This window comes from Sinocyclocheilus anshuiensis, unplaced genomic scaffold (genome assembly GCF_001515605.1).
Source record: "Sinocyclocheilus anshuiensis isolate Anshui unplaced genomic scaffold, SAMN03320099.WGS_v1.1 scaffold676, whole genome shotgun sequence".
In the NCBI taxonomy this organism is placed as follows: Eukaryota; Metazoa; Chordata; class Actinopteri; order Cypriniformes; family Cyprinidae; genus Sinocyclocheilus; species Sinocyclocheilus anshuiensis.
This window is the reverse complement of record NW_015558579.1, coordinates 2,999,976-3,013,202: the sequence shown is the minus strand read 5'-3', so window position 1 is coordinate 3,013,202 and position 13,227 is coordinate 2,999,976. Positions and strand designations below refer to the sequence as shown.

At 35.8% G+C, this 13,227-nt stretch overlaps 1 protein-coding gene across 1 annotated transcript; it reads left to right on the top strand.

Annotated features, from left to right (window-relative positions):
* Positions 1 to 549: 549 nt before the first annotated feature.
* On the top strand, positions 550 to 1,974 carry LOC107679760 (lipocalin-like). The gene is made up of 6 exons (XM_016475397.1): positions 550 to 696; positions 845 to 987; positions 1,083 to 1,162; positions 1,249 to 1,362; positions 1,454 to 1,555; positions 1,631 to 1,974. Exons 1-6 carry the CDS (start codon positions 601 to 603, stop codon positions 1,675 to 1,677), a joined length of 582 nt encoding a protein of 193 aa, XP_016330883.1. The 5' UTR covers positions 550 to 600; the 3' UTR covers positions 1,678 to 1,974.
* Positions 1,975 to 13,227: the final 11,253 nt, after the last annotated feature.

Below are 13,227 nucleotides of genomic sequence, written 5' to 3'. Positions count from 1 at the left end.
ACATACTAGCTTTTAACATCATTTTCACTGTAGTAAGTAGGACTTTACTAGTATTACTAGCATAGATATAGAAAGGGATGTATCCCTCTCATTTTGATATCTGGTTACTTCCTTGATAATAAGCTTTGAAAGTGGTGATTTCCCTCAATCTATTCTAGATATTACAGGGGAAAAAATGGGGTAAACATGTTGCAAATCCAACATTCTAAAATGTGTTTTTGCAGTACAGTTTTGCATTTTTTATTTTTTTTGGCATTTTATTACAAACGTTTTTATTTATGCCACAGCATTGTCTTACGGAAATGTTGCTTAATTCCGACATCAACTTCAATAGTCACGATTGCATACATTCAAAGGCCAAATTGAGACTTCAGTCTGGGGGTCAAAACAAAGCATTTAAAACTGCCCTTGAACTCCCTCAAACTACTGGAAAAATCCACATGTGCATGTTGTGTGTTGTGTAACTTTACGTGGAGCTGGGAGGGACTCAAGTAAGGGCTTAAGGGGTCACTTTACACTATAAAACAGGGGTTGCCAATCATCACTAAATTTGCTTTCTGAGCTGCATACAGAAAGACAACTCTATACACATCTTCAGCCATGACGACTGTTGTATTGAAATCATTGTGCATTCTGCTCTGTGCGGTGTTCATCTCTGCTCAAGTCATGCCCATGCCTGACTTCGACCTGGAAAAGGTAAAAAAAAAAATAGAATGTACTTTGCAATTTTACTGTAAAATAACATAAATTAAGGTATCTTGATATTGTCAGGGAGTTTTGGGAAATTTATCATGTTAAGTTTGGTTTAAATTTATGTTTATATTTAAAAAAAAAAAAAAAACAGATGGGAGGAAAGTGGTATCTTGTTGGCTTTGCTACAAATGCAGAAAGGTTTGTCACACATCTCAAGGCTGACATGAAGATGGCAACTGCCGTAATGGTGCCTACTGAAGATGGAGACCTTGACCTCAGTTACAGTCATCTAAAGTAAGCTAGCTTAGTGTTAAAAAAGAAGAGTCTTGATGAATGTTCTCATTTTTGCTTTGCTTTTTTTTCTCATAATTGCTTAAATTGTTTCTTAGGAGTGATGGTTCCTGCTTCAGGATGCATCATCTTGCCAAGAAAACTGAGATTCCTGGACGCTTTGTCTTCGACAACGAGCGTAAGTCATTTGGTTTTTGTTGTCAGATTGCTTTTTTACCATCCATACTTCGGTTTCTTCAGCCTAAATGTGTCTGATTCTATCAGTTTGGGGAAATTTCAATGATATGCGTGTGGTTGATGCCAAATTTGATGAGTATGCTATTGTTCACACCATCAAGACCAAGGAAGGGGAATCTGAGATTCTCAACAAACTCCACAGTAAGAGCTTCCTTTGTCTACATTGCACAATATAGCTCAAATGTTTTCATGAAACAATGCTAAACAGACTTTGAATGTGTCACGGTCACAGCTCGTACCAGAAAAATAACTGATGACTTGAAGGAGAAGTTTAAGCAGTTCTCCCTAGACACCGGCATCCTTGAGGAAAACATCGCCATATTGCCAATGAACGGTATATTTTATCGATCCTCATGGTCACTGATAAAATAACTGAATTTTTCACTAACGTCTAACTACTGTTTTACAGGAGAATGCTCCGATGCTAAAGTATCTCCTAAATCAAAGAAAATCTAAAACAACTTCAACTGGTCCAATCATTTCAACTGAAAATAAAGACCCGAATTGTTGGCCTCCTATCTGCTTTTTTTTTATCTCTTTCACTTTTACGGATGGAAAGTTTTAGTGCTTTAAATACATTTACATTCTGCGCATTTGATAGTAAATTAATTTCATATAATGCTTCTCCAAATGAAATCTCAAGTAGGACCATACGGTAGGAGAATGCAAAGTGTAGGGGTTTTGTCTGAATTTTGTGTCAGTAATGTCAGACGATTAATATGTCACACCTGTCATTTTTTTTTATTTTTTTTTATGAACATTGCTTTTTTATTTATTCTTTTTCGGTTTATAAATGACAAAATGTTGATGTCTTACACTGAAATGCTATATTTACATTTAATTTACATTTAAAAGAATAATAAACCTTTTTGCACACAAAATGAGTATTTCCAAGTCTGTTTGTAAGTGACACACATGTATGTGAACAATCCCCATGACAAAACATCAGCTGAAGTTTAAGCAAGTGTAGTCTAACAGCTGAAGTTTAATCTAAATCACTCAATGCACACAGAAAATATGACACTTTTTCATCATTAAAGCATTGCATCGTCATGGCAAATGATGTTTGCAATATAAAAAAAACTCCATTCAAAATTTAGCATCTTTAATGGCTTGGCATAACGATGATGAAATTTCTGTTGAGCACAGCTAACGTTTTCTGTGAAGAATATATGCACAGAAACAGATTTATCTTTACTTTACTCAAGTAAATTTAAAAAGTATCTGTACTTTATCAGAGTGTTTTTCTTTGGAAAACTTTTACTTCACTACATTCCAAAGCATAATTACTTTTTACTGCACCACATTTCATAAATAAAAGTTTTTTTTTTGTTTGTTTTTTTTTACCTTTAATACTTAAGAACATTTAAATCGTAGGACTTTCTTGTACTCAAGTAAAACTTAGAATTATTTTTACTTGAGTAAAAGTAAGAAAGTACTGGATTTCTAATGTAAGCATTAAATTATATTTAATATGAAACGTAGTGCAGTAAAAAGAACAATATTATGCTTTGGAATCTTGTGAAGTAAAAGTTTTCTAAAGAAAAACTGATAAAGTACAGACACTTGAAAAGTACTTTTACAACAGAGTTAAAACACTTCACTACTGTCCGCCTCTGCACAGGAATGTACAGGTATTTACAAAATATGCAAGTTTATATTCAATGCAAAAGGGGTTTGGCCCCCCAAAAACCCTGCTGAAAGTGTGCTATGTGTGTTAATGTCATTGAGACGCCCTTGTCTGCAAATAAAATACAAGTTTTGTAATGATAAATGGTCATTTGGCACAGTCTTACCCTCCTCCAGCCACATTAGTGAAGATAGAATGATCTATAATATAATAAGCCCACTGTGCCATCAGACAATGTTTTATTCTGTATCATCTGTTTGTGGTCAGGATTTGTGCAGTTAAACTAAAAAAAAATAGATTTAAGAGGGAGTGAAAGTTTTTAATGCAATAGATTCTTGTGATGAGTGTGAATGTGATAGCGCTGATATCTACACTGGTGCATTCAGGCTGGCTGGGAGGAAATGAATCAAAAGATGGATGCCATGTAAAGAGATATCATATTCACTTCTCAAGGAAAATGTGAGAGATATGATGGTGCTTGCAGTGTAAAGGATAATTGGGAAGAGGTTTATAGACCGTTTGTGAGGGGAAGGAATGCATCCACTCAAATGTTTCAGAAAATTACAATCATAAAATCTCTCTAACCCCCAAAGTTCAAGGTTAGTACTATGGTGGTGTTAGCATTGTATAAATCTGACAGAGCATAATTTTGGCTTACTCCACATTTATATAGTCTGGTTCAATGCTTTTAGAGTTCCTCTAAAATTTATCATCTTAAGATAAGATAAATCTTTCATTTTTCCAAATCACATGTGTACTGATGGGAAAATTTCAAGAAAAAAAAAACATAAAAACCAAAGTTAAAAACAGCATGATTTAACGAAGCCCTGTCTACTGAAATCACATGACTTGGTGAGTTTGATGCAAGCTCTGAACAACTGATTCAGATTTGTAAATGTTCCAAAGCTACATGAAGCATTGTTTCAAAAGCGCCCATCACTAGTTGCATGATCTGCATTTATTGATTCCTAAATTAAGCAATCATAAGGTTTAAATCATATTAGATTTTTAGCAAGTTGTGTTTATGATGCAAGGATTAAATCAAGCATGTAAGCAAATCTGGCATAAAAATATGCATTTTGAGTCAATAACAACAGCAGCAGTAGCTGTCAGGATACAGCCAAGCATTGTAACTGACCCTGCATCATAAAGATAAGACTGTCTTCCGATTTACAGCACAGTCTTCTATTGCAAGCATTACTTGCAAAACAAGCATCATACTCAAGCTAATAGAGAAAGCAACTAGATTCACGCAGCACAAATCTGTATGTATTTGCACTGTGGCATTTAAGCTATGCTACTACGCATTCTTTCTGGAGGCTGATGCAGCTGAGACAGAATGTGCAGTTTACACGTTACCTTGTGTTTTGTTGGTTGTTCACATTGAGTCAACATGACTACTCTTTTGGACCAGCCTCTCGGAACACTGTGTTAAATAAAATAAATAAATAAGTAAATAAAACTGATTATTTTCCCCTATCTCTGTCAGCTTGCAACTTCATATTTTACTTACAGGCACACAGTGTGCTTTATTAACAGGTAAGTTTGAGCAATTTCGCAACAGGCTCAGATATCTGGATTTGCTCAAAGGTTAAAGGGGATGGCATCCTAATAACCCTGAGCTTCAGTAACCCATGTACACATAAGTCAAGGCAATAGTTTTTAAAATATATGGTCAAGCAACCAGTATATTTTGTATTGTATTGTATTATATCTATTGACAGTAGCAAGTCCATTCTTAACTTGCCAAAACTGTTCAGAGATTTGATTGAAATGTCATGAAACTCTCATGAAACTCTAGATGGTGTAGACTGATTGGTTCTTTTACATACATCTGCTAGCAATCATATCTGTTAATAAACTGACTGGCCTCTGCTGATTCTGCAGCCAATGAGACCCTCCACCTCCCCACCTCCTCCTGTTTCAATCAGCTATGGGATTAATGTATGTCTATTCATGCAGCAGCAGCATAACTTACACGCTTACAGCAGAGTGTCTGTGTATCTATTGGCAATAGCAAGTCTAAAGGTTATTGCACACTGAATCCGAAATTTTTGTATGTTTTTTTTTTTCTTCGTATTCGTCATCCTTTCATATAAAAATGCTTGCTACGGATGCAAAAACGCAGAAAATCTGTTCAGTTTGTTTGTTTTTTTTACAGACGAATGTTTCTGAGACAGTGTGTAAACGTGATTGACACAACGTGAGGTCGTATTTATTTTTCAACATGAGAAAATTTCAGAAGAGAATTTCGGACTGGTATAAACATGTTAATTCTTCAGAGTACTGTCCTCTTATGATTAAAAAAACCCTGTCTTTATGATAAATAGAAAATAGGCTAAGTACACACTCTTTATTACCTGTCCAATATTTCTCTGCCATATATGGAACAAAAGAGAGAATTTATGTTTCTGCATCTTCACATTCCAAGAAATGTCCTTCAAGGATTGGAAGAAGGTTATGAGAATGAACACCACCACAGATAACAATCAAGGTATATTTCAAAGTCTTGTTTGGTTGTAGAGGATTTTTATTTTTGTGTGCTAGGACTGGTTTTCACAACATGAACTTCCATAATGTTGTCAAAACTCTATGGAGTTTATTAGAAATATATAATGGTTGATAAAAGGCACAACCTTCATGATATCTCTGAGATACATTTTAAAACATTTGTGAAACACCTTAAAACCAAATTAAAGTTGCTGTTAAACTGTATGCATTTTATATTAAACATTATATTTGAAAAATTATATATTAAAATATACAGTAACTGTACTAATTAATTGATTGATCGATTCTATATGTTGGTGCTATTTGTGGTGCCTATGTTGCAAAGAAAACAGTTGTTTTAAATAAATTACTTTTTTTGTGTTTAACAGACAAAATGAAAGCATATGGGTTTGGAAAAACATGGAAAAGTAAATAATGACAGAATTTTTATTCTTGGGTTAAATAATTTGGAAACATATCCATCCATGCATTCTCCAAACTGCTTGTCCTATGTAAGACTGAAGGGATGCTGGAGCCTATGGAAACATATCACAAATAACATATTTTCTATTGGTCCCTTATAAATAAACAGCAAAAAAAGAGATGTCTTCAGACGGAAAAACCATAGGCTGTATGTGCTAGCATAACTGACCCTCCATCATAAAGTTAAGACTGTCTTCTGTTTTATACTGCACAGCCTTCTATTCAAAACGGGCTTGTGCTTGATTACTCTGTTCAGAACTAAACATAAATGGTTGGAGCACTTTTATGTCCCATGTCATTTTGACATACAGTCCTATTCCGGCTCATTATTGCTGCCTGCTGGGAATGCTTTTTAGGCTATTGTCAGAGCATTACTGGCATGGTGAATTGTCCAGACGCGACAATAGCTTTCAGACATGCAAATGGCATGTTTATCATATGTAGCATAAAATGTCTCACTTGTTAAGGCTGTATTAGAGCATAAAAGCAATCCTGCAGAAACATACAACCACAAATTAATGATCTAAAAATTGTTCCCATTGCTTTTACATATCTGTCCCATACTAACATAAATCTGGTATTCATATGAGTGCAAACTTTTATTTTTTCATAATATTCAGCAATATGTTATTGTATAATGTGTTGTATTTTATTTGACAAAGAGTCAGCTGCATGTATTTATATTTATTTGCATTTATCTGCATTTGAGAACAGGATATGATGCATGCCAGAATCAAACCCGCATCACCCATACAAGCACAAGGGCTTAACATATCTCCATGTATTAATCAGTGTTCCATGGCTCAAATTAGAAGTGTTTAGAAGTACAAATCACACAAATACTACTTTTATTTATTTTATTTTTGTTGTTGTTGTTGTTGTTTCCAAACCACTTGTCCTTAATACAGTACATTTGCACTCTCATTGGACAATTTAGAGTATTCAATTCACCTATGCTGCATGTGTTTGGATTGTGGATGGAAACCAGAGCACTGTGAGGCAAGATCAGAGTTTTTTCTACATAATGTTCCTTTTGAGGGTTTTGAAGTTCAGGCCATTTTCTGAATGCCACCACTGAGAATATAAATTGCTAGAAACTGATGATCTGGTCTCTCTCAGGGTTCAGTCCGCATCACGGCACTGTTTAAGTGCACGCCTACAAATGAAGCCTCTTCTGCCCTCTTCAGGACTGATGACAATATTAGAGGTGCTCAAAGAAAATCAATTTCAGCTGAAGGTGCTGCGCTGTCACATTCCATTATATTGGAACTGAGAAGAGCTCATGTCCAGTTACATTTCAGAGTGTGAATTATCTAGAACTTGACCACCAGATTTTCACTTCACTTCTGTTAACGGCTTTTCAGATCCACAACTTTCATCTCTCCTGCCAAATACTAGCAACTAAATGTTTTTTTATTTGTTCCATTTTTGCCCCATACCACCCTGTCAGCCAAGCTCTAGGCCATTACTCTTCTGCTGAAAATAGGAAGTTGAAGACTGAAATGAGTTCCTGACATTCTCTGACTTCACTTTTCACAAGAATGGCACCAGTCTGGTTATTCCCACAGCAGAGGTTCAGGGTTCTCATGGGACCTGAGGCAAATTACATGTTTTCCATTATGCCATTACAGTCACATGCAACTGAAAAAGCTGGATATTTCCACCACCTGCATTCTACTATACCTCTAGAGCAGAGTTCAGGGAAATAGTGTAGTTTCTAGTGCACATGATTTCTCACAGCTGAAAGTTGTTTCTATCTATCTGTATTGCCAGTGACCCACATTAATAGTGTAAAAGCTTTTTCCTATAATGCACATTCCACCCAGTAGCTGATAGCCTCAGGTGACCTTAGAAGAGGAATGCAATTATAGCATATCTATTGTTCCCGAAGGCTCTCTCTGTCTCTCCTGCTCTGTGTGAGGTTAAGTGTAGCCTATACATGTTATTTCATATCACTGTTCTGCTTAGGTCTTTGATTCATTAGAGTAGTAAAATGACCCTGTACTTTTACATTCTACACAGGAAAGAAGTATAAAATATAGATCACTATTCCTCACACAAGATTCATAAACTAGAGTTTTACTATGCATTTCCTGAAGAAAATGTGAGGGTTGTTCATCCATGTGAATCCTGTGATACTAAGGTTCTGAGTGGTTAACAGAACACTGTTTACAATTTAACATTTTACTTGAATGTTAAGGTGTTCTGTGTGGTTGCTAGGCTATTGCTCACAATTTATTTTTTTGTTGTTCAATATTCAAAAACTAAAATTAATTTTGCCTTAGTTTCCCTACATCTCCTCAGCTTTGTGTACTTAATTGCATTTTTTCCTTAGCATCTTTGTATCTTTTTAATTTCCCATAATGTCCTTTCAGCTTGATTATATCCATTCAGCTTTCTTATTTCCTCTCAGTTTCCTTTTGCCCCCTCAGCTTCTTTATGTCCTTTCAACTTCCTTATGTCCACCTAGCTTCCTCGTGTCCCCTCAGCTTCCAGATCTTTTCAGCTTTATTACATCCACTAAACTTCAAGTTCCTTTGACTTTCATGTGTATTTTCAGTTTTCTTTTTCCCCTTAGCATCTTTATGTCCTTTCAGCTTCATTATGTTCCTTCAGCTTTCTTATGTCCTTTCAGCTTCCTTGTGTCTGCTCAACTTCCTTAAGTCCCCTCAGCTTTCTTGTGTAGTTTCAGTTTCTCTCAACTTCCTAATGTCACCTTTAGAATCTAGCTTGTTTATGTCCTTTCGGTTTGCTCACGTCCCCTGAGCAGCCTAAAGTCCTCTTAGCTTCCTTATGTCCTTTCCTCTTCATTATATCCACTCAAGTTCCTCATGTCCCCATAGCTTTCCTTATGTTGTTTCAGCTTCATAACTTCCCTTAAACTTCTTAATGTCTCTTAGATGTCCCTTCAGCTTCCCTATCTTTTCTCAGCTCATCATCTTTACATCTCAGCTTCCATATATCCCCTCTCCTTTCTCATGTTCTCTCAGCTTCCTTATATCCACTCAGCTTCCTTTCCTTAGCTTCTTAATGTCCTCTTTGCTTCCTTATGTATTTTCCTTTTCATTACATCCACTCAAGTTCCTCATATCTCCTCAGCTTCATTATGTCCTTTCAGCTTCATTACATCCACTCGAATTCTTCAAGTCTCCTCAGCTTTCTAGTTATTTTCAGGTTTCATTATAGCTTCCTAACGTCCCTTTAGAATCTTTATGTCCTTTCAGCTTCCTCACTGTATATATTAATGTAACAGCTGACTTACAGTAAGTACTTTAACATTTCTTGTCATTATAAAACTTCCTTTTATCCCTTAACTTCATCATTTCATTTTAGCTTCCTCGTGTCTTTTCCATTTCCTTACATCCACTCAGCTTCCTCAAGTATCTTTCTTATGTCTTTTAAGCTTCATTATGTCCTCTCAGCTTCCTTACATTCCCTGAGCTTCCTTAAAGTCTCTTCCGCTTCTTTGTGTCCTTTTTAGCTTGCTTACGTCCCCTGAGTTTCCAAAAGTTCTCTTGGCTTGCTCATGTCCTTTCCTCTTCATTATACCCACTCAAGTTCCTCATGTCCCCTCAGCTTCCTTATGTCTCTCAGATCCTCTATGTCCCTTCAGCTTCCTTATCTTTCCTCACCTTTTTAAAGTTCCATTAGTTCCCTATTTGCTTTTAGCCTTCTTTCATTCTCTCATCTTTCTTACATCTCAGCTTCCTTACAGTATGTCCCCTCTGCTTCCTCACATCTGAAGTTCCTTTTGTCCCTGCAGCTTCCGTTTGTCCCTCAGCTTCTTAAAGGGTTAGTTCACCGAAAAAAGAAAATTAGGCTGTGTTTTACTCACCCCCGAGGCATCATAGGTGTATATGACTTTCTTCTTTCAGACGAATCCAGTCGGAGTTATATTAAAAATTGTCTTTGATCTTTCAAGCTGTTTAATGCCACTCAGCGGGTGTTGCATTGCTTCAGTCCAAAAGAACTTAAATAAAAATCGCCCATCCATAAAAAAAAGTGTCTCACACGGCTCCGGGGGGTGAACAAAGGCCTTCTGTAGCGAATCGCGTTACTGTAGCGATGCGTTTTTGTAAGAAAAATATCCATATTCAAAACGTAATAATCACTTTAATGTAGCTTGCGCCAACAGTTGTACACGGAAGCAGCTCCGGGTGGATGACCTCTGAGGTCAGCGTTGCGCATGCGCCGGTGAATCTCGTGAAAACCAACGTTTGTTTACAGGATAAAAGGAAGCAAAGTTTCCTTACTTTAGCAAAGGAAAACCAGTCTCCTCTTGGCTTATATCGAAATCCTCTGACATTCTTCTTTACAAATCCTCGTTTTGTACTTCTAATTCTTGACCGTTGTTTTGTTTTGATCTCTCCCCTGCGTTTCCGCGTGCGTCACTTCTGAGAGGTGCATGCGCAAAGCCGACCTCCATATGTCAACCGCCCGGAACTGCTTCTGTTTACAACAGTGAGCACAAGCTAGATTCAAGTGATTATTACGTTTTGAATATGGATATTTTTCTTACAAAAATGCATCGATTCACTACAGAAGGCCTTTGTTCGCCCCCCGGAGCCGTGTGACACTTTTTTTTATGGATGGGCAATTTTTATTTAAGTTGGACTGAATCAATGCAACACCCGCTGAGTGGCATTAAACAGCTTGAAAGATCAAAGACAATTTTTTATATAACTTCGACTGGATTCGTCTGAAAGAAGGAAGTCATATACACCTAGGATGCCTCAGGGGTGAGTAAAACGCAGCCTAATTTTCATTTTGGGTGAACTAACCCTTTAAGTTCCCTTTAGCTTCCTTTCAGTTTCCTTGTGTTTCCACACTCTTCGCAAGTCCATGCAGCTACCTTTCATTCAGCAGTTTGAAAAAAAAAAAAAAGATTCAGTGAAGATTGTATTGGTAGCTCCAATAATTCGCTGAAGGTTTGCTGGGAGGAAATGGTTCATTTTAATAAATTGGTTTTGGTTAAAATTGTTTGTCTGAGCTCATCTGCAGCTAAACTCGCTCCACTTTGTTTGCTGTTTCATGCGTATTCATTCCATTCGCCGTATGTATTTGCTCCCTGAAGACTACATAGAAGCATGGCCCTGAAATTAGAACAGCACACAGTACGAGCTTCCCGGAGTGTCCTCCAGTGCTAAAGCTAATATTGCAAGATAATTATCATGGATTTTTACAGCATGCTGAGCACATTTGTCCTAAAGGGGAATCTGTCAGCGTTTCTGCAGATGGAATTTGTATTTTATTAGCTCACAGTAAAATTGCCCTCTACAACAGGAGGATTAAAACAATGACCCAGTTTTATAGTTAGAGGAATAGGTCATATAAAAATGAATGCATGAGCAGAGATGCAGATACGGACAAGGAAACAGATTCAGATGGGATTCATAAGTGACATGCTTTGAAATTAGCTGATATTTCCATTTGGATGTAATTCCAAGCAAAAATGTTCCTTTCTAGAGGGATGATAGAAAACTGATTTACCTCGTCTCTGAGGGGAAATTTACACTACTTACAATTTTTATCTAAAGGCTGGCGATTTTGAACCGTACAGATGGCATTTGGTAAATGGCAAAAGATGGTCCAATTCATTTCTCAGATCACATGCATCGCAAATTCGATTTGAATAGCAGATTTATGGCAACAGATGTGCAAGGACGATAGATGCTGTAGATTATCATAATTCTTTCACCAGTTGTTTCCACAGTGGCATGATCTCTAATTATGGTTATTTTTACTGCATTGTCCATCACATTAGTCTTATCACAATTATTCGGTTTCATTTAGAAAATTTAGCCAAGGGTCAAAATGACACAAGCATGATAAAAGGAATGAAAGGATTGTGAATTGATAACTATATATGTTTAACACGTTGTTTAACACAGTTTTAAGTTAACATTTATTTATTTATTTATTTATTTATTTGCCATTTGCTATTTTATACTAATACTAAAATATGTTAGTATAATAAATATAATTAATTATAAAGTTAATAAAGTATAATTAGTAAAATATAATTTATAACAATATATTGTTATACAAATTAAATGTAAAATATGTTTTAAAAATTTTAAATCAAATGTAATTTTATCAAAATACACAGCTGATTTTTTTTTATTTTTTATTTGTTTACATTTGTTACAGCATCTGTTCAGTCTTGTAATAGAACGTTTTTCAAGACGCATGTTTAACTCTTCATAATGAGGTAGTAGTTCACACAAAATTGAATAGAGTGAAAAAAGATTTTTTTAAAAACATATGAAAAAAGACAAAAAGAAAAGCAGAACATGCAGAGAGTACCACGTCAGTGGGCAAAAAAGGATAAAAAAAGGAAAAAACAAAAACTGTATTCAATATAAACAAAATCATATTACTCTTTTTCATTTCTAATCAATGTCAGATATGACCAATGATCAGAATCCACCAGGAAAGATGTACAACCTCGGAAGAACTACATTTAGCCTTCCCCATCCATGTGTTTATGTCCTGGTCCCTCACCACTCAGAGCACTATATTTCCCATGGGGATCTGTGCAGTGTCAACCATAACAGACAGAGACAGAGAGTCTTGTTACTGAAATTCTGAGAAAATACTGAAGGGAGGTTGAGGCAAACAGAAGTTTAAGGTCAGTGCAAAGTTTGCAGCAGTAGGTTTGTTCCTGTAGTTCAAACAGTAGAGCTTGGCATTAACAACACCAAGGTCATGGGTTTGATCCCCAGGTAACTGATCAAATTTATACCTTGAATGCAATGTCATTCAGTTTGGATAAAACCATCTTCCAAATACATAAATGGGAAGGATTGGAAGGGAAGACATGGATGAATTGCTTGCCCTCTTCACTTTGACGTTTGACGTGTGTTTTTCCAATATTTTACTGTGTGTAAATTATTTCTTTTTTTTTTTTTCTTTTTTTTTTTTGTTGTTTACACCAGAATTATGTTCATCGTACCAATTCTACAGACATATTAAGATCACAAGTTGAATTTATTTTATTTATTTAATAAAAGCTCTTATTCAGAAAGCAAATGGATGCATGTGACAAAAAAATGAATAAATAAACGGAGCAATTCCAAGTGGGTCCTCGCACTGCGGTGCTCGGGCCCTAAAAATACAGGGTAAGATGGTGGAAGCCGAATTAGAACAATGTGCATCTACTTTTGAATTGTAACATATTTAGATAGATGTTTAGCATGTGCAGAATGATGATGCAGCAGCCAATAAGTTGTTAAGGGATATAAATAGAAATGTTTGCTAAGGTAGCACAACATGTACATTTTTTTGATATAATCCCTATGATGATATTTTATCATATTTATTTACAAATGTAATTTCCGTATTTTAATTGAAGAAATGTCATAGAAGCAGCACTATGGATTTGAATGAAATATATATATATA

What these genes read in the sequence shown, in the direction of transcription:
- LOC107679760 (XM_016475397.1), top strand. Translation starts at nt 601, where the DNA reads ATGACGACTGTTGTATTGAAATCATTGTGCATTCTGCTCTGTGCGGTG. An exon ending in CTTTGTCTTCGACAACGAGC is followed by an intron (nt 1,163 to 1,248) that starts GTAAGTCATTTG and finishes TGATTCTATCAG; the next exon opens with TTTGGGGAAATTTCAATGAT. An exon ending in GATTCTCAACAAACTCCACA is followed by an intron (nt 1,363 to 1,453) that starts GTAAGAGCTTCC and finishes TCACGGTCACAG; the next exon opens with CTCGTACCAGAAAAATAACT.